Raw genomic sequence first — 20,785 nt, 5'->3', positions numbered from 1 at the left:
TTAAAGAATATTCAGACTATTTCCTGGATTTAGGCTTGTTTGTAAGATTGCCGACAGCTTTCACGTACTCTAAATTGTTCTAATAGGCTATGAGGAATTTTAAGGAGTTTTTTTTTTAAAGGGTTCTGTTTCTCCCTACCCTTGCAGGAGGCCAGCTACTACCATTACTAATAGGGCTGTTCACTTACTTCTGTTTCCTCAACATGGTTTAAGTTTTAGCAATACCATCTCCTCTTTAAAAAAAAAAACATGTCCCTCTTTCAAAGTCTGAAAAATTTCAAAGACTTTTTACCTTTGGAATAAACCTACTTTTGGGAAGTTAACTACTGAAACTTTTGAGAGCATGTGCTTCGTAAATTACATTTTTTCTCCTTAGCTATTGTGTAAGTCAGGAATTTTGTATTATGTAAAGTTTCCGGGAGTACATGCTAAACAACTATAACTTTAACCATGCCCTTACTTGTAGCAATTGCAGATTGTGTCATGAGTTAAAGAATCTGTATGTGTGTGTGGTAAGCAAGTGCATCATGCTGCTTTTCTCCTGGAGAGGCATTTGGAAACCATGCTTTTTGTTCATTGATTTCAGTTAACATAGAATGTGAAATAAGTGTTTGAAAATACTGCTTTATTCAATTCACTGGTATGAAATATGCTTTCATTTTTGACAAGAACCAGTATGCAGTTTAAATGTTTCATTTCTTGAAAAAACATTTAAAATTTATTTTTTTGTCTTTAGTTGTGGTGAAATACACATAACATAAAATTTATCATTTTAGCCACTTACGTGTGGCTCAGTAGTGTTAAATCTATTCACATTATTGTAGAGCCAATCTTCAGAACTTTTTCATCTTGTAAAACTGAAATTTCCTGTATGCACTTCATAGCATCTCTCCATTTCCTCCACCTTCCAGCCTCTGGCAACCTCCATTCTACTTTCAGTTTCTATGTGTTTGACTCTTTTTGATGCCTCTAATAAGTGGAATCATACATTTTTTTTGTATGTGACTGGTATATTTCACTTAGTGTAACATCCACAAAGTTCATCCATGTGGGTAGCATGTGTCAGAAACTTCCTTCCTTTTTTAAGACCAAATAAAATTCCAGTGACCACATTTTGTCCCTTCTCTTGATGGGCATTTGGATTGTTTCCACCCTTTGGCTGTTGTGACTAATGCTGCTAGTTTTCATAGCTTTTGCTGCTAGTTGTTTTTGCCACTTTGTGCTTCAGATGAGCTTATTTCCTTTCCACACAAGTGTTGCTTGTCTGCAACTTTACCTTAGTGGCTGAAGTAGCCACCATTCCAGCTGGCTCTGTGGTCATTATTTCTCAGCACCTGTGTCCACCACTCTGTAGATGGCAGTTTGTCTATAGCCTTGAGCTTAGTGGAAGACTGGTTGAAGGGATCTTGGTTTTCTTTTATTCTTTGTGTAGCTACTGGGGAAAAAAGAGATTATATGAGACAGAAGAAACACTGTAGTGCCATCTTCAGAGAGACATTTCGTCATGACAAGATGAAGAGAAATGACAGTAGAATAGTTGTGTTTCAGACATCAACATCCTCAGGAATGAAATCACATACTCTAAGAAATGCCAATGGAATGATTTATTTTAGCAACTAACAAAGACCCTTTTTAATTTTAATTACAGAGTTTAACTTTTCATGTATTAGAATTCACCTATATGTAATTGTGTTATGGTCCTAATAGTATTTTCTAAAAGAAAGTATTTTTAAATAAACAGAACTGAAGAGCCAGCCTGGACGTGCATATTTGGAAACATTGAAAACACTGAAAGATATGTTAAATGATACAGAAAATAAGGCCCAGACATCTCTGAATGTCTTGAATGATTTTGCAAAGGTCGAGAAGGCCTTACAAGAAAAAAAGGTAATTCATACTTTGGATCTTAGAAGTCTAGGGTCATTTTTAATAGCTCACATCACTTATTTTGAAATGGTTTTTCAGCTACTTAAAAAATATTAGTCATTTATGGTCCAAATTGGTCAAAAAGTTCTTATATTTGATGATGATTTACTATAATGGAGGGATTTAGGTAAAAGAAAAAATAGTTATTATTTATTTTTAATAGAATAAAAGTATATTTTCTCCTGCTATTGTAATTAGTCTAAAATTCTCAACCTGTTCCTAATCTGCTAAAATATTTTTTTTTTTTGTAGATAATTATTTTTTCTAATTTGACACACGGTATTACATTAGTTTCAGGTGTACAACACAGTGATTCAACATTTATATACATGATAATTCTAGCTACCAGCTATCACCATCCAAAGTTGTTACAATATTTTGACTATATTCCTTATACTATACATTACATCCCGGTTACTTATTTATTTTACAATTGGAAGTGTGTACTTTTTTTTTTTTTTTTTGAGAGGGCATCTCGCATATTTATTGATCAAATGGTTGTTAACAACAATAAAATTCTGTATAGGGGAGTCAATGCTCAATGCACAATCATTAATCCACCCCAAGCCTAATTTTCGTCAGTCTCCAATCTTCTGAAGCATAATGAACAAGTTCTTACATGGAGAACAAATTCTTACATAGTGAATAAGTTGCATAGTGAACAGTACAAGGGCAGTCATCACAGAAATTTTTGGTTTTGCTCATGCATTATGAACTATAAACAGTCAGTTCAAATATGAATATTCATTTGATTTTTATACTTGATTTATATGTGGATACCACATTTCTCTATTATTATTATTTTTAATAAAATGCTGAAGTGGTAGGTAGATACCAGATAAAGGTAGAAAACATAGTTTAGTGTTGTAAGAGAGCAAATGTAGATGATCAGGTGTGTGCCTGTAGACTATGTGTTAATCCAAGCTAGACAAGGGCAATAAAACATCCACGGATGCAGAAGATTTCTCTCAAAACAGGGAGGGTGGGGTTCTAAGCCTCACCTCTGTTGATCCCCAATTTCTCACCTGATGGCCCCCCTGCGACTGTGCCTGTCTTAGGTTGTTCCTCCCTTGAGGAATCTTACCCGTCTCTGGCTAACCAGTCATCTTCCGGGGCCATACAGGGAAATGTTAAGTTGGTAAGTGAGAGAGAAGCCTTATTGTTTGAAAAGGTTAGCTTTTTACTTCTTTGCTAAAATATTTTTAATAAAATGAAGAATATCTAGTGAATCGATACATTCTTCTTTTTCAGTGTTGAATAAAAGTGCTTCCTGGGTCATTTAGGATCTTTGGCTCTGCACTGTTCCATCAGATGAAACCGACCAGCCATTGCTCACTGCACACTTGGGCCTGGCTGGGTGTGGTTGGCCCGCTGAGTTTTGGTGTGGAGAATAGATCATGTCTGGCCCATGTACAACTCATGAAAGGAAAGCTCTAACTGTTTTGATTATGCTTTTTTTTTCATGATTATCTTAAAATAAATTTTTTCATTGAATGCTTTTGAAAAAAATGACTTTAGACTGCATATAGCCTTATTATGTCTGTACAAATTATTGTGTATATTTTTAAATCTTTCAACATTTTTTCCCCAGGTCCTTGATGACATCCTTGAGAATCAAAAACCTGCATTATATAAACTTGCAGAAGAAACAAAAGCTTTGGAGAAAAATGTTTCTTCCGATGCCGAAAAAATGTACAAGGAAGAATTTGATGATATTCAAGGAAAGTGGAACAAACTAAAGGTCAAGGTTTCCAAAGATAGGCATTTGCTGGAAGAAATTACCCCTAAACTCAGAGCTTTTGAGGTAAATCCAGAGGCCATTAGGAGTTCAAGTTTACTGCAGTAAAATAGTAATTGTCTTGTGAGACTTGAGTATCTCTTGTGTGAGTATTTTGCATTTCTTCTCATCCTACATTTATTATGTACTGAAGTTGGGATTTCTAACTTGCTTGCCAAAATCATATTTCTAATGTGCCGGAGAATACATGTATGTCCTTTTGCCTTGCAAAAAGGACTTCTTGGTAGAGGTAAACTGGACCTTAAAGATAAGCGAAAATTGCTTAAAAATGGTCAAAATAATGTCTCAAAGTGTTTTGGGGATGAAGAGCTTGTATGATAATGCAGGCTGATGATTAACTTACAGCAGTGACTTGGTTAAAGGGGTAAATGTTGCCAAGCTTGTAGCAGAGAGCTGAGTCCTAGATGCTGGTTTTTGAGGATTTTAAGCATTTGGAGTTGAAAAATCTAAACTAGGCCATTGACACACAGTGTCAGATTGAGAAAGCAGGCAATCTGTGGGACATGAGAATTCAGAAGCAGGATCCTTCGCTACATCTGAAAATGTCAACAGATGAAGCAGTGATAAAGTTTCAGAGGAAAGGATAAATGTAAGGACATAAGGAGAAAGTGGTAAGAGTCATTGTCAGGTGAGAGAGTCCGGATTTCAACAATCAACCTCTGAGGAAGATGGAGAAGTAGAGGTATCAAACCCCTGGTTTGCTAATAAGGAAGGTTTGGATAAAAAATAAATCAATCATACTCTCTTCCATATCCTCCCAGGGCCTCTTTACCTTGGTCTTTTGTGTTTTGTTATATTTTTTCCCTCTGATCTATCCCAAGGTGCACTTCTAGAACAGTACCCAGCACATTGAAGACACTCAATAAATATTTTTCAATGAATGAAATGAGATTAGTAATGGACTTAATTTTAGGAATTTTGTGTTTGGATTTAGAGTCCCAGAGAATACACACACACACACACATACATATAAAATATGTATGTGTGTGTGTGTATGAATTTGTGTAAAGGATATTAAAAAAGGAAAAAGATTGAAAATGAAAACTAAATTTATGAAAATGGTGTGTTTTCATAAACCAAAATCAGAGAACATGGTAGGAAAGGGCCTAATAGACTGTTAGGGATTAGTGTGAAGGGATCCAGAAATATGAGACAAGAGAGGTGACCTCTGATCTTGGAGGGAAGTTCTTTGACCCTGGAACCAATGGCCAGTTCCAGTCAATGACCAGGAGAATAAGATGGTGAGGGTTCTGTGTGGTGGTAGTCGAAGGATGTAGTTTTCTCTAAGTGTAAGCTGCAGTTCTACACTGAGACCTCATTAGAATAAGCCATTAATTTTGATGAAGAGTGTTTTATATGTAGCTTAATAATTTTGACTCGTTTAGCTTTGTGATGGATCCACTTCACCTTCTCTGTCTTCAGATGTAATTCTTTCCAACTTAAAAAACCAGAATTACCTTTGTTTATGATTTTAAAATTTTTGATTATGGTACAAGCACTGAATTATTAGTGTTTCTCAACCAAGGGTGTTTTGATCCCCAGAGGACATTTGTTAATGTTTAGATAGATTTTTGTTGGTTACAACTGAGGAAGAAGGGAGGGTGCTGTTGGTATCTAGTGGGTAGAGGGCAAGGTATTAGCTAATGCACAGGACATCCCACAAACAAAATAATTTTCTGACCAAAATGTCAGTAGGGCCAAGGCTGAGCAAGGCTGGATTAAATATTTCCCATCTTCTCCAAAGATCATCGCTTTCTTTTCAAATTGTAATCTGAGATATAGTCAGGGGAATTTACAGGCAAAGGTTAACCCAAAAGTTCTTTTGACCCTTGAAAGTGAGTTTTAGGGTTAGCTAAAGGTGTGCCAGTATTTCCATATGGAATTTAAAGAGAATAACTATTCTTTCAAAACAGAAATGAGAGTCCTGTGGCTATAGTAATACAGCACTAGGTTTTAGGGGGTTGTTTTTACTAGTGGAATTAATCCAGGCACTTGAAGTGGCCAGTTGGAATGCATGCCAAATTTATGACCATAAAAAACAACCCACCTCAAATATGTGGGTCTGGATATTTAGATTTTTTTTTTTGTTATTATGGTAGCAGATCTGTACTGTCCAGTTGTATTTTATTTACTTTTTATCTCCTAACTATAAGATTGTTGATAATATCTGTATTTACTAATTGTTCAACTTCTTCATTGAAATAAGTTTTTAATTCTAAAGAACACTTTTTCTCCTATATTTGCTGTGCTTTGAAGGCATTGCTTGTTAGTTAACTACTCACAATTTACTCAGGAGAACTTTTAATCTTAACCCAAAGATAACTACAATAAATAATCATCTGTAGGTTAACAGTGTTTCTCTTTTTTTCAATGAGTTGATGCACAGCTTTTTAGAAACATTTAAATTCTCTTTATCTTTAAGGCATGAGGGTTTTGATACAATGCCAACTTATGATGGTGTTTCTTGGGAATGAAGTGGTTAACTTATTTATTTTTAATTATATAGGTCATACACAAAGATTGCTCATTGTGAAGAAATTGAATAATAGACAAGTGTTTAGAGTGAACCCTTAGAGTTCCCTTTCTTCCCTGTTACCATTTCCTTTTCTGGAGGCAGCTAACAGTGACATTGGACCCTTGCTGGAGGTTAACATATTCAAAGTGAAAAAGAAAAGCTCGTGGATATTACTAATTCTAACCATTTTCTCCCACCATATTAGAAACAAGTGATATCAGAGCTCCATGAGGGACATTTAAACAGATAGTATGCAAATGCATGAGCTGGGAGTATGTATCCTGCTACTAAAAATAATAATGCCTTTCATTGACAGAGCACATTTCAACGTTGAAAGTATTTTTATAGTTACGTGCTACTTTTTCCTATTATCCTACAATAGTTGTAGGGTGATCTTGTTATTTGCATCTTAGGTTTCTGTTGTTGGAAAATAATGGCGTGGGATAGAGATTGACTGCTTGCAAAGCTGTGGACATTCCACCAGATGGGGAGGGAGCAAAATAAAATGCCAAGAATTTAGCTGTCAACAAAATGTTGGGACGTAGCTGTGTACTTTGGAATCTTATTGTCTTAAACCTGGAGTTACCAAGTGTTAGATATCCTCCAACCTTAGCTCAGGGCCGGGCTGGGAGATGGGTTGTGATAGGGTCATAGGAGCTGTTCTGATGACCTTGCATTCCTATTCCATGACCGAGCAGCAGGTGTCCAGCTGAAGTGTTTACAAATCACTGCTTTTGAGTGGTAATGGTCATGAAGAATTTTGGCCCTTCCAAACTAGACTATATGATACTTTGCTATTCCAAACTACTATGTTAGTCATTTTACATTTTTTGAGAATTTGTGAGTATAAATAGGAAGGAGAAATGGGTGCCATAAATTAGCACTTACAGTTTATTATGATTTTTGCATGTGAAGTGACATGTTTGTTTAAGAAATTTGCTAATAAAAGTTATTTTTTATTGCTTTAAGAGAACTGAGGTCCCCCCAAAGGAAGATAGAACTTTAGAAGTTATCCAATTTGAACATATATATTCCTCTGCAGAATGAATATAGGGATATATATTCATGAAATGTGTGTGTATATATATATATATATTGAATTCATATTCAATTGAATTCAGTATTGAGTTCAATTGAATATATATTGAATTCAATATTCATATCAATTCAACTGAATTGGTATGAATATACCTATATTCATTCTGCAAGTGGACGGAGGTGGAGAAAAAATGAAATATTCATTACTGTATATTAGAAACTCATAAATGAACCAGCTGAATGCTTTAACTGGGCAGAGACATACTTCCATGTGAATGCTTTGGATTTCTTTGTGACCTCTTTGCTGTACAATTGACTTACAGATGAGCAGAATTCTGATGTTTTTTAAAAGCACAGGAAGCATTTGATATAAATGGATAGAGACAATATTTTCCTTCCAGGAAAAGAGGGTATCTTGGCTAGCAGAGCAGGGCCTCCCAGCACCCACACTTACCTGCGCACCTGTGGTAGCTAGAACTGATCTTAGTGCCTTCGTAACTCTCCCCACGTGGTATCGCCACAGGATAGGGCTGTCATGTGAGTCCACTGCTACCAGGCATTTCTAAAGTCTGGGCCTTATTTGCTTGGCTTCCTTCTGCTGACTTGAATTCAGCCAGATCTCATCAGGAATATTATAAACAGTTGCTCTGACAGTTAACTTTTAGGCAGTGACAATGGTAGGACAAGCATCAATGTAGGCGCAGCAGTTGAGCACATTGCAGTGACTCTCTGCAAACATGTCCTCCCTCCAGCTGCTCACTCTTGGGACATCTCTGATGGGAATAAGCACTAGAACCTGGAGATGGTGGCTTTATGGGGTTCATCTTGACAGTAAAACACTTGGTTTAGTGGATCTTAGTAATAATAGCTACCAATTTTTTGCAGTGTGAGGTAGTTGTTGCAATTCCTATTTTATAGATGAGCTATAAGTTTATCAGTTCCTCAAGGCTTCATGTCTGGTAAAGTGCTTAACTTAGTATTCACACCATAGTCCTTCTCTTCGTGGGGCACACTGCCTCCCAGAATGCAGGATGGTCCAGATTAGGTGCAGGAGCTTTAATAATGAAAACAGCTTTTCAGATTCTTCTCACTTACTTTTTGGATGATCAATTGGTCTGCATGGCCTGTCTGTGTCTGTTGGTTTCTTCTTTCTTTTTTCTGAGGTTAAAGTGTATGAGATAGCAGGAACAGGTGCATGTGGACTGCATGTGCCCACCTGGGTCTGTGTGTGTGTCTGAGACAGGGACGAAGGAAGGGGGTCGAGCTAGAAAACTCCATCTCACATGCCAAGGACTGGGATTGTTGAGGCCACGTGCTTTAGTCAAGGCTGATTGTGACTAAAATAGCCTTTGAATATAAATGCTTCCATATCAATTTCAAAAATCCTTGGCCCACAAGAGTATCAGTTTTCTTATTCAAAACTTGATTTAATGAATTGTGCAGTTATCCCACAGTAATGCTGCCTTGAATTCCTAAAAAGCCTGGCAGGGAGGTGAGCAGTGCAGTAAGTGGCAGCAAGTTAAATGGACAGAAAAAAAAAGTCTTACATGAACTCTAGAGATATATTCATGTTTTCTCTCATTCTGCACTTTCATCTTTTTGTACACCCCACCCCACCCTGCCCTGAGCAGCTTTCCCCCCATCAGTCTTCTGTGATAAGATCTTGAAATGCTAGAGCAACCCCAGAAGAAGAGATATGTTGCCCACTGAAAATAATAAGAGCAAGAGAGTAGGGTGGGCCTGTGGGAAGAGTGACAGACAAGCTAAAGAGCAGAGGGAAAGGGAGCATGAAGCAAGCGCCCAGTGTGACCGAGAGGGCTTCCAGAGCTGTGTTTGGAGGAAGGGGCTGAGGGAGTGCCTGCTTAGGGTGAGGTCATGTTAATAGAGGAGGCAGAAAGGCCTGAACATACAAGCACTTTTTGCTTCCCATCTTCATTAGAGAATAGCCCTGCAAACATGCAGTATAGAATGGTCATTACTGAGAGTGCATTAGAGCCTCAGTTAGGAGTTAGGTGGAAAACTGCAGGTCCTTCAGAGGCCTAAATCTACATCTCAAGTAATGCAGGATTTTTACCCATAATCTCTAGGTCACATTACGCACCTTGTGAGAAATTACCAGGAAAATGGAGGTGGATGAATGTCCTAATTAAGGGGCAATGTAATTTTCTGAAAGCTAAGCTTCTAGAAATAAGCTTGATGTCCATTCCTGCAAAGCTGTAGAAAAATGACCATCCAGGGATCTTATATGTGCTTAGGAAAGAAAGCTGTGGTCATCAGGTATCAACAGCAATACTGCTCCTAAGCTATGCCCAGCCCCATTTCCTTTAAGTATCGCTTTCTTTTACTTATTTCTTTAAGAAAGGCTAGTAGACACAAAGATTATTAGACACAGAGATTCATAGTCTCACATTTCATGTACACTCATTTAATTCAAAATGCTTACAAAATTATCATTTTTGAAGTTTTGATTTCAGTAAAGTATTTGGGAAAATCTCTTGTAACCTTATAAAAAGGAGGTGGAAAGGCAGTTAGTTAAATGCCAATATTATGTAGAAAGTTAGATGCTGGTATTATGTAGATTCCCGTATTTTGAAAACTTAGTGCAAAGTTTGTTGATTAATGAATGACATGGTGTCCTCAAGGGGAACACTCAGGTAGGCACTGTCAGTGGCCTTATTTTTCAACTGGGAAAAAGCTTCAAAACCCAACAACAACAAAAAATCCAATAGAAAAAGGATACTGCGTGGTCAGACTTACAGATGAGAGAAAGCTGGGAGGAATGACTGATACGACAGTGGACAGACTAAACATGCAGATCATTTTGTTGGCTTTTTATTGTTATACTGTTGGTATTAATGTTAACAAGGCAAAATTTAATGTTTATAAATGTCAAGTCCTGAATTTGTTACAGAAGTGAATCAAGCAGTATGAGATAGGGGAAATGTAATTTTGGGATAGTTATGGAATTTTGGAGTTTTAGCTAACCATTACATTGTGAAACATACATATCTACAAACAAATAATAAAACAAAACAAAAGAAACAAGAAAGAAATAACACTACAGTAAGAAAAATAAAACAAACAATTTTAGGTGGTGTTTTGTGAGTGTGATACCTGTTCATGAATTGTCAGTAAGGTTCTGTCCTGGCCCTTCATTCCAGCCTTAGGAGAATACAGCCTTAGGAGTTGGTTTAATGTAGCATATTGTAAGGATGTTAAAAAAATTGATGTGGTTTCCAGAGCAAGTTGATCAAGATCAAAGTGGGGAGTGCCATACATGGCTATCATGTCCTAGAGACATTATGGAAGGAACTGGGAACGTTGAACCAGTGGAAGACTAAGGGTAAGACATGGTGGCTGGCTTCAAGTCCAAAGGTCTTTCCTGAACAAAATAGTAAATTTATATCCACTCCTAGGGAAGCAAAAGATTGAAGAAGGCACAAGAAAACAAATTCAGCTCAACACAAGGGTAATGAACAAGTCAGACTGAGCAGTGATGGAATGGGAGGCCTTGAAAGGAAATGACCATTACTTTCCTTTAGTGTTGGACATCAAGTTGGACCTACTTAATCACATTCTTGAAGGCCCAGGTCCAATGTTACTGCCTCTCTGAAGTCTCTTTCTTTCTGGAAAATGTGTCTTTCTGGAAAATGCTGGGGAGCACCATACACAATAACCGGATTAAGGTGGATGCCTCGTAAATGTTGGGGCAGGCATGTTGCTGGGCAGCAGACTGTCCTGTGGCCTCAGATAACAAGGCCTCCAGTAGAGGAGCGAAGAACAATCTGTTGTATTTTCCACAATGTTACTTACTTATTCCTGCTTTGAGTAGCTACCTTTAGGATAAAATTTATTCTAAGTTATATGAGAACAAGAGATTTAACTGATCATACCTAGAAAAGCATTTTTCCTGTAATTTGAATTTTTAATCATAGATAAATGCTCACATTTAAGCAAAATAGCTTGGTTTACTGGACAGTATTTTGACATTTTTAGAGTGGTCACCAAACTGTCATTTCTTGAGAATTTTAATCAATCACAAAGAAAATTGTTATTTTCAAGGTTGGAAGATTTTCAAAAGAAAATAAATGAAAATGATATTATCAAAGTTTTGAAAAGTTGCCTTTTTCCAGTAATAATAGTTCTTGAGAGGCAGTGGGTTGAATGTCACTGAGTAATTTCCTCATTTGTTTTCATGTTCGATTTAGGCCGATTCAAAAGTCATTGGGAAGTGGATGGCTGCTGTGAAAGACTTCTTAATGAAAGAGCAGGCTGTCCACGGAGACGCCGAGGGGCTGGAAAGACAACTGGACCAGTGTTCTGTGAGTTCTGCTGACTTAGGGAACCCACTGTAATAAGGAGCATTTTCTTCTTCTTTATTATTTGCTATTATTAAAATTGTAAGAATATGACAGGCAATAAGGCTAGATAAAATATCTTTCATCCCAAACCTATTTTGACTTTATAGTTAATAAAAAATGATTATTCATATATATATATATATATATGGCCAGGGTTATAGAATTGTGCATAGAGAGAACAAGAGCAATTTCAGTTCATTAGGAGCTGCTATTTTATGTTACTATGACCATTTTAGTGTCATAGTTACCAATCTGTATTGCTCTTATTGTGCCACATGGTGAAGCTTGAAGAAAAACATTGAACAAATGAAGTTTGCCAGTAATAGTGCTTGCGATTTATATTTGGTGAAATCATTAGGCTTCTCTAAATTAATTAAAAGTACGATTCCCTGGGAGAGTTAAGTATTTCCAGTCTAATTTGGCAGATGGCTATATGAAGCCCTCAGGTGCAATGCTTTTCTCAAGGCTCACTGTTCCTTAAGTAGAATGCTGACTCCCAAGTAGTCTGTCCTTACAATATTTTCAGAGATACAAGTAGACAAATTATAATTAGGACATCCACTTTGGTAGGAAGGAACTCAACATGGGCTTATTTTATGTGTTCAGGCATTTGTTAATGAAATGGAAACGGTTGAATCATCTCTGAAAGACATGAAAGAGATAGAGGCTAACCTTCGAAGCTGCCCAGTTGCTGGAATCAAAACCTGGGTGCAGACAAAACTCGCTGACTATCAAACCCAACTGGAGAAATGTAGCAAGGAGGTGAGTTTTTCAATGTTACTCAGTGGTTTTTAAGAGGTAGTATTGGATTTAATTGGGCTTAATTGAATTTAGAGTCCATTCAGTTTGAAAAATAGTGGTGTGCAGTAACTACATGATGGTAGTAGCTTAGGACAAGAAGTGGATCTTTTTTAAATGAAGGGAGGGTGCTAATTATTCAGGAAGGGAGGGTGCTAATTATTCAGTTGACTCCTGAGTGGGAATGAGGTTGGCGTGTTCAGCAAAGAACAAGAAAGGCAGAGTAGCCAGAACAGAATAAAGAGGGGAGTTGTGGGTTGGTAAGATTTGAGGTCAGAATGTAGGTGGGATGAATTGTATATGGCCTTCAAAGCAAGCATTTTGAATTTTGTTTCAAGTATAATTTCACACAGAAGGAGAGGGTTTGGGGCAAGGAAGTGATGTGTGATAGATCTTTGAAGATTACTCTGACTTCCATGTGGACAATTTGCCCTGGGAAAGCAAGAATGGAAACAGGGGGATTTTTTAAAAGAGGCTTTTGCAGTCTTAGAGAGAGAGGATGGCTCCTTGGGCTAGGAAGATAGTGGTGGAAGTCATGAGAAATGTTAAGTTTGGGGTGTATTTGGAAAATAGAGATGGGAGTCAAGTAATGGATTGAATGTGTGATATAAGAAAACATAAATAGTCAAGGTTAGCTCAGGAGTTTGGCAAACTTGCACTTTGTGTGAATTGTGGTGCTTTTTACTGAAATGGTGTAGACTGAAGGAGGAGAAGCTTTTGTGGGAGTGGGTGAAATGATGATTTCCATTCTGGAAGGGTTAAATTGGAGATTATTAGCCATGCAAATGGAGCTCTTTAGCATTTACTGCTAGAAGGTGGAAGGGGCAGAGGCCAAGGATGCTCAGAAGGAAAGGTCAGCCAGAGGAGAAATGCCAGGAGGGTGTGAGGTCGCAGAGGCCAGGTGGGGAAGGCTTTTCATGCCCAAAGGTGAGGATGGCTGAGGCCACTCAGAACTGAAAAGCAAGCTTCATATCTGACCAGATACGGACCTCGAGAAAAATAGTTTCATGGGTACTTGGGGCTGGAGAAAGTCACACTGGAGAATGTCGAGGAAAGAATGGGAAATGGGGAACTGGGACAAGTGTAACCAACATTGGGAAATTTCTCTATTCAAGGGAGCAGAGAAATGGGGTGGTGGGGGGATATGGGGATCCAAAGAGGTGTTTCTGTAATTCTTGAGATATTACAGGATATTTGCATGCCAAAAAGGAGGACCCCACTTAGAAGGAGAAAATAATGATGCAGAAGAGACAGAGAAAAGATAATTTCTGAAGTGAGTTCTGTGATTGTATGAGAGGGTGAGACCCACTCTCTCAGTGAAAGAATTGCTGTCAGGTTGTTTCTCTACAGTAATGAAAGGAATGCAGCTGTGGGGACAGTGGGAATGTGGTGCAGATCTCTTCTGATCACTTCTGTTTTGTTAGTGAAATAAGAGTGAAGTTACAGATAGCTGAAGTGAGTGAGAAAGGGATGAGAAATGAGAGGAGACAGTAGGGAATACAGGAATAGTCCACAGACAGTCCCATAGTTAGTACATATCTTGTAATACCATATTTTGTGGTCAATGTTTGCATAGGAAAAATGTATATTTGCATCATTAGGTATTTTGTTTATTTTCATTGTTTTCCTCCGAATTCCTTATATTGAACATGTTAAAATGTAAAGATAAGTTGAAATATTGGTACAGGGTACAGCAATATACCCATTCCTAAGTTTGCTAATGGCAGTGTTTTGCCACATTTGTTTTCTCTTTCTCTCCCACTCTTTTTACAAACACATGTGTACACACATACACATTTTTGTTGTTGTTAAAAATGTACTCTTGACAGGAAGTTAAAACTAACATGACCCTTCACCCCTAAATACTTGAGCATGCTTCTCCATGAATCAGGACAATCTTCTATAAAACCAAAATACTGTTATCTCATTTAAAGTAATTTTATAATATTTATTATTGGAGCTAAATGCAAATTTCTGTATAATCTGATGGTTTGTGCTTGAATTTGCTGAGGTTCCGGGGGAAGTAAATAAGGAAAGTGGTTTGACAGTGCCAGTGAGTAACAAGGAAGGCAACAGATGATAATTGCATATTTACATATAATATAAATATTTAAATCTATGTATGTTTGTATCTATCTTTACATATGTATATGAGCTTTTTAAAGATAGATAGATAATAGATAATAGATAGATAAATAGATATTCCTTGGGTCCCACTTCCAGAAAATTCTCATATGGTGACTCAGAATTAACTGCAAATTACTGTTGATTCATGTATGAGAATAAATGTATGGGAAGTTTTAAGTCCTCCTCAAGGAGGCAACAGCATGTGTGAGAAATTGTCTTAGGCAGTTCCAGACTATTTATAGTATTTCATTAAGTAGTGAGAAGGTTGAAGAAGTTTTGGACAAATGTAATGTTGCCCAGTTTTTATTTTCCTAAGAGAGGGTGGACATATAAAACCAACCAATAAATAAAAAGTCTATTTCATGTATTATATTCATGATACCATGAAAGGAATAATATTTTAAAGCCAAAAAATTGAAAGTGTATAATCTCAGGATAATTTGTTATAATTTTGAGTATTTTTTGAAACGTTCACTACACTGCCTTTTTTCCTCATTTTGCTGTGGATCCATGAAAATTGTATAGTTAGCTAGAGTGTAGAAACTACTAGTAAGGGGAATTTTCTGGAAGTGGGACCCAAGGAATTATCTATCTATCTATCTATCTATCTATCTATCTATCTATCTATCTATCTATCTATCATCTATCTATCATCTATCTAATCTATCTATCATCTAATCTATCCATCCATTAATCCATCTATCCATCTATCTGTCCATCCATCCACTGATCCATCTATCCATCTATCTATCCATCCATCCATTGATCTATCCATCCATTGATCTATCTATTTATCTTTCTATCATCTATCTATCTATCTATCTATCTATCTATCTATCTATCTATCTATCCATCCATCCATTTATCTATCTATCTATCCATCCATCCGTCCATCTATTATCTGTCTATCATCTGTCTGTCTATCTATCTATCTATCTATCTATCATCTATCTATTTATCTATCTATCTATCTATCTATCTATCTATCTATCTATCTATCTATCTATCTATCTATCTATCTATCCATCAATCATCTGTCTATCTTTACAAAGCTCACCAGGTTAACTGCTGGTCTGCAGGACCTGGGGATGAGAGCTGTGCATACAGCTGGTGGCTGAGTCCCAGAGCACCGTGTGGGACAGTGAAACCAAACCTCCTGTTGGGTCCTTGTCTGTATTTATGACTGTGATCCTGTTGGGAGAGTGGGAACAGGAAAGCCACCAGTATTCTCCTTTACTCTAGTGACAGCCATCCTGTTTCTGTTCTGGCCTTTGTGGGCAGGATAGCCCTGGCAAGGTGACCACACTGTGAGATTTAATTTGAGGAGTAGGTAGACTAGTGGGGTGAGTGCCAGATGATCTCTCTGGGGTGCGATTGCTCCCACCGTAGAAGTCACTGTGTGGATGGAGGGAGGATCTCTAGGACATATTTTTAGGCTTCTCTTGAGTGTTTCAGTAAGTTGTTGAACTAAGTTCAGACAAATGAGTATTTTCAAATATAACTTTTATGTGTGTGAAATACACAACTAGAGTAGATTATCAAAACCAGAAGTTTGTAGAGCAGTGTTTTATGAACATCTTTAATAGCACCCTCTTCTTTTCTGCTTTTAAAAGTGAAATCTTAATGGAAAATCCTGTTAAAAAGGATAAAATGGACATTTTGATTGCTTCCAGGTTTTTTTTTCTGTAATAAAGAATGCTACAGTAAATTTCTTTGAAATATATGCTTTTATTGCTATAGGTCAGATTCCTTCCTTTGAGGTTACCCTGTCAAAAGTTAACATTTTCAAAATTATAATAGCTATTTCCAGGTTAGACTAACATCCAAAATGTGATATGGAATCCCAGATACAATACTGCTTTCACTGAACATATTCCACAACTTTAGCACAAAATGTAGAGAGGATTTTTATCTGAATTTTAAAACAGAAGACTTTTAGTGGAAAGTTATCACTGTGTTTTTAGATGTTAGAAACCAGAAATTGACATTTAATGTACTAACATTCGTTTATTTGGCTGAATGGTTTTTCCATTCTAGATTGCTATTCAAAAGCGTAGGTTGTCTGAAAGTCAGGAAAAGGCGGTGAACCTGAAGAAGGACTTGGCAGAGATGCAGGAATGGATGGCGCAGGCGGAAGAGGAATACCTGGAGAGGGATTTTGAATACAAGTCACCAGAGGAACTAGGGAGCGCTGTGGAGGAGATGAAGGTGCGTCTGGGCGGTTGGTGTCAGCACTTTGGGGCTCTCTGCCTTCTTTAGCATCAGTCAATCTGTCTATCAGTCTATATATTTGTCTGTCTATCTGTATATATATTTGTCTGTCTGTCTATCTATCTATCTATCTATCTATCTATCTATCTATCTATCTATCTATCTATCTATCTATCTGTCATCTATCTAATCAAGCACAACATGCACATAGAATATCTCATAGTGGGATTTCAAATTAAAACAGTGGAAAGATAGCTGCTATGATATTAGTAGGGCAAGGTGGCTGAGCCACTTGTTCAGAATGGCGCATGACTCGAGTCCCTGAAGACCCCTGAGACAGTGTCCCGCACTCAAACCTTGGGGAGTCACAGAGTATGACTCAAATTCAGTGGCATCTGTACCATTCACAGTGTTGCGCGCCCATCAGCACTATTTCCATAGTTTTTCAGGAAGGAGGAATTATTTTTCTTTAGGAACAAGAGTGACTTCCCAATTTTGTTGGGGTTTATCCTCCTTCATCAGATGTATTCTTCCAGTTTATATGTGGGGTGTATGTGAATATCTGCATTTTGCTGGAGCATGTAAGCCTAGCAGTAGGAACATTGTCAAGGGATTTAATATTAGTTGGGGGCCAGAGGATATATTTCCTGTAAACTTATATTCCTGTGTCAATAGTCTTGAATGCCGTCTTTTTTATAGAATCAAAGAACTTGGCACCTTTCCCAAATTTCTAACATTGCCTCAAGTGTCCTTCAGGGTTCAAGCCAAAGGAGACAGTGTCTGAAAGGCTATTTTTTGAAAATGAGATTAAGCAACACTTTGAATGTTTTATGCCAAGTGTAACTTGCCTAGAAGTATAACTAAAGCAGAAATCTCTGTGCAGATGCTTAAAAAAAGGATTACATTTCATCAATGCATTATTGTTTATGAGTCAAAGTAAACACTAGAGACTTTTATTGTAGCTGTAGTAGTTTCACTGTAACAGCTCTTTCTTTTTTTAAAGCATGCCTGCTTTGCTAAGAACCATCTTATTTCATTTATTCACTTCCTTTACATATGGCATTGTAGTTTTGTGGTTTCCTAAAGTCATTGGGGATGGAATTTAGAAAAATAAGATTAAAACCCTTGATTGGGCAACATTCTATTTATTTTTATTCTTCCAAACAACCATTAGGATTTTAAAAAACACTATACTTAATTACTTTACTGCAACCTAGGGACACTTAAAACCGTTAAGCAGTAAAGAAAGCTAAAAGGGAAAGTAAAAAGCTTAGGTTGATTTTCCTGAATATGAGCCTTCATCCTAAACACAGAAGGAAAATCAGGAAAGAAGCTATTTCTAGATCACATCTTGCCAGTAAAACTTTATCATCTTTGAAATTCTCTTAACTTTCGGAAGGATAGATATATGCCTATGTTTTAAGAGAAAAAAATATGTTTAAATTGTTTTTAAATGATATCTTTACCATGGAGCACCTCAGTTTTTGTGAACATTTATTTATGACAGTATAATATGCTCAGATCTCCAGTGGTCAATTAAAATTCATTCACTTAGATTCTTATCATGGGCCCAGACTGTGGGAATACTTCATATTTGTAAACATAATTTAGGACAACTTAGGTATTAACATTGCTTGTTATTAATTGAAAATGTTTGGATGTGACTGTATATGTTGGGGCATATAATGAGTGAAGTTTTATAGTTAGTATTCCTATTTCAAAAGCACTCTTTGTAGTGATTTCCTAAATAATGTGCCACTTAGATAGTTGGGATAATCTAGGTGTTTTGATTTTGGTTTAGTTATTAAAAGAAAAGAACCTGGTTACTAAGAAAGAGAGACAGTTTTCAAATTTATGCTTTCTTGAAACAGAGGGCGAAAGAGGATGTGTTGCAGAAGGAGGTAAGAGTGAAGATTCTCAAGGACAACATCAACTTATTAGCTGCAAAAGTGCCCTCTGGTGGCCAGGAATTGACATCGGAGTTGAACATTGTCCTGGAGAACTATCAACTTCTTTGTAACAGGATTCGAGGAAAGTGCCACACACTAGAGGTATGTTATTTTTTTAGAGGTGCATTTACTATAGTGTACTATTTCCATAGCTTGGAAAAAAAACCCCTCCATTTTTCTTTTCACATACATAAAAGATCATAAACGGAAAATAGTCCTTGGATAAGAGGTTGATAAAAATCAAACAGGGTTTAAAAAAAAATAGGAGATCAAGATCCTGCCTATACTTAGTGGCATGTTCTTGGGAAAGTCATTTCGTATCTTTAGACTTCACTTTTTTTAATATATGAAATCAAGGTTTTCCTATTACAGATGATCTGTAGGGTCTGTTCCAATCCTAAAATTCTAGAACAAGATACTATGAGCATCTCCTTTGTTTTGTTTTGCCTGGTTAGTACACAGACATGAATTGAAGTTTTTTATTTAGATTGGTGTGTCTGAAGTTCGAGGGCCGCCTGAAGGAAAGAACTGGGAGGCAAGAACTTGAAAAACTGCTGGTATTTTGCTTGATTTTCTGCATAGCCATTGGAGGGTCAAGAGATAGATGATCCTATGACTTTTTAAAATAAGTTTTTATTTGTTTGTTTTTACATTAGTGTGACTTCTCTTACATCTTCCTGAAAAGAAGTGCCTTATATTAAGAAGCATTTCAATTTATAGCAATTAAATTTAAATCCGGTTGACCGTAAAACAAATGATTATATTGTGGTAAATCCTAAAATGGTAAACAATCACAATTGCACTATTTGAACCAAATTCACCTAATGCTTGTTTGTTCTGTATCTATTTTATGCTTACGTAAATATGTATTTATCAGACTAGTTAAAAAGAAAGCTACAAGTCAGACAAAACCTCACTCTTTAATGTTGATATATTGTCTAACATAAAACACCTGAGGTTACCAATTTGAGAATTTAAAGTCTCATAAATGTATATATAACGTTATGTTGCCTAATCTTAAGTCCTAATGAATGATCTTGGAATTGAATTTTACTATGGTCTTGTCCATGTTTTCTTCTCTGTCATGACCACTCTCGATTTTCCTGTTTTTATGTTTTCCTATTTATTTATAGCCAAAAAACAACTCATAATATGTTTATATGATGTACGGAGTCCTCACGTTATCCCAAGCTAACAAAAGGCCATCATGTATTGTGTCTTTCTTCAAGCTATTTTTTTTTTTTTAATAATTATTTTTTATTGAAGGGTAGTTGACGCACAGTATTACATTACATTAGTTTCAAGTGTACAACACAGTGGTAGAACATTTATATACATAATTCTAGGTTCCAGCTATCACCCTACCAAGCTGTTACAATATCTTGACTATATTCCTTATGCTATACATTACATCCCGGTTACTTATTTATTTTACCATTGGAAGTCTGTCTTTTTTTTTTTTTGTGAGGGCATCTCTCATATTTATTGATCAAATGGTTGTTAACGACAATAAAATTCTGTATAGGGGAGTCAGTGCTCAATGCACAATCATTAATCCACCCCAAGCCTAATTTTCGTCAGTCTCCAATCTTCTGAGGCATAACAAACAAGTTCTTACATGTAGAACAAATTCTTACATAATGAATAAGTTACATAGTGAACAGTACAAGGGCAGTCATCACAGAAGCTTTCGGTTTTGCTCATGCATTATGAACTCTAAACAGTCAGTTCAAATATGAATACTCATTTGGTTTTTATACTTGATTTATATGTGGATACCACATTTCTCTCTTTATTATTATTATTTTTAATAAAATGCTGAAGTGGTAGGTAGATACCAGATAAAGGTAGAAAACATAGTTTAGTGTTGTAAGAGAGCAAATGTAGATGATCAGGTGTGTGCCTGTAGACTATGTGTTAATCCGAGCTAGACCAGGGCAATAAAACATCCATGGATGCAGAAGATTTCTCTCAGAACATGAGGGGGGAGGTCCTAAGCCTCACCTCTGCTGCTCCCCATTTTCTCACCACATAGCCCCCTGCGACTGTGCCTGTCTTAGGT

At 36.7% G+C, this 20,785-nt stretch overlaps 1 protein-coding gene across 12 annotated transcripts in view; it reads left to right on the top strand.

Annotated features, from left to right (window-relative positions):
• Positions 1-20,785, top strand: part of UTRN (utrophin) — a 483,718-nt gene that overhangs the window by 157,763 nt on the left and 305,170 nt on the right. For all 12 annotated transcript variants that reach the window (XM_036906868.2, XM_036906866.2, XM_057489131.1 and 9 more), the window contains 6 exons: positions 1,742-1,887; positions 3,518-3,730; positions 11,486-11,599; positions 12,245-12,400; positions 16,601-16,771; positions 18,646-18,825. In XM_036906868.2, the coding sequence (XP_036762763.2) occupies positions 1,742-1,887; positions 3,518-3,730; positions 11,486-11,599; positions 12,245-12,400; positions 16,601-16,771; positions 18,646-18,825 (980 nt within the window). The remainder of the gene's footprint in view (positions 1-1,741; positions 1,888-3,517; positions 3,731-11,485; positions 11,600-12,244; positions 12,401-16,600; positions 16,772-18,645; positions 18,826-20,785) is intronic.

This window comes from Manis pentadactyla, chromosome 12 (genome assembly GCF_030020395.1).
Source record: "Manis pentadactyla isolate mManPen7 chromosome 12, mManPen7.hap1, whole genome shotgun sequence".
Taxonomy (NCBI): domain Eukaryota; kingdom Metazoa; phylum Chordata; class Mammalia; order Pholidota; family Manidae; genus Manis; species Manis pentadactyla.
The sequence above is the reverse complement of the archived record's forward strand: the minus strand, read 5'-3'. Positions and strand labels throughout refer to the sequence as shown.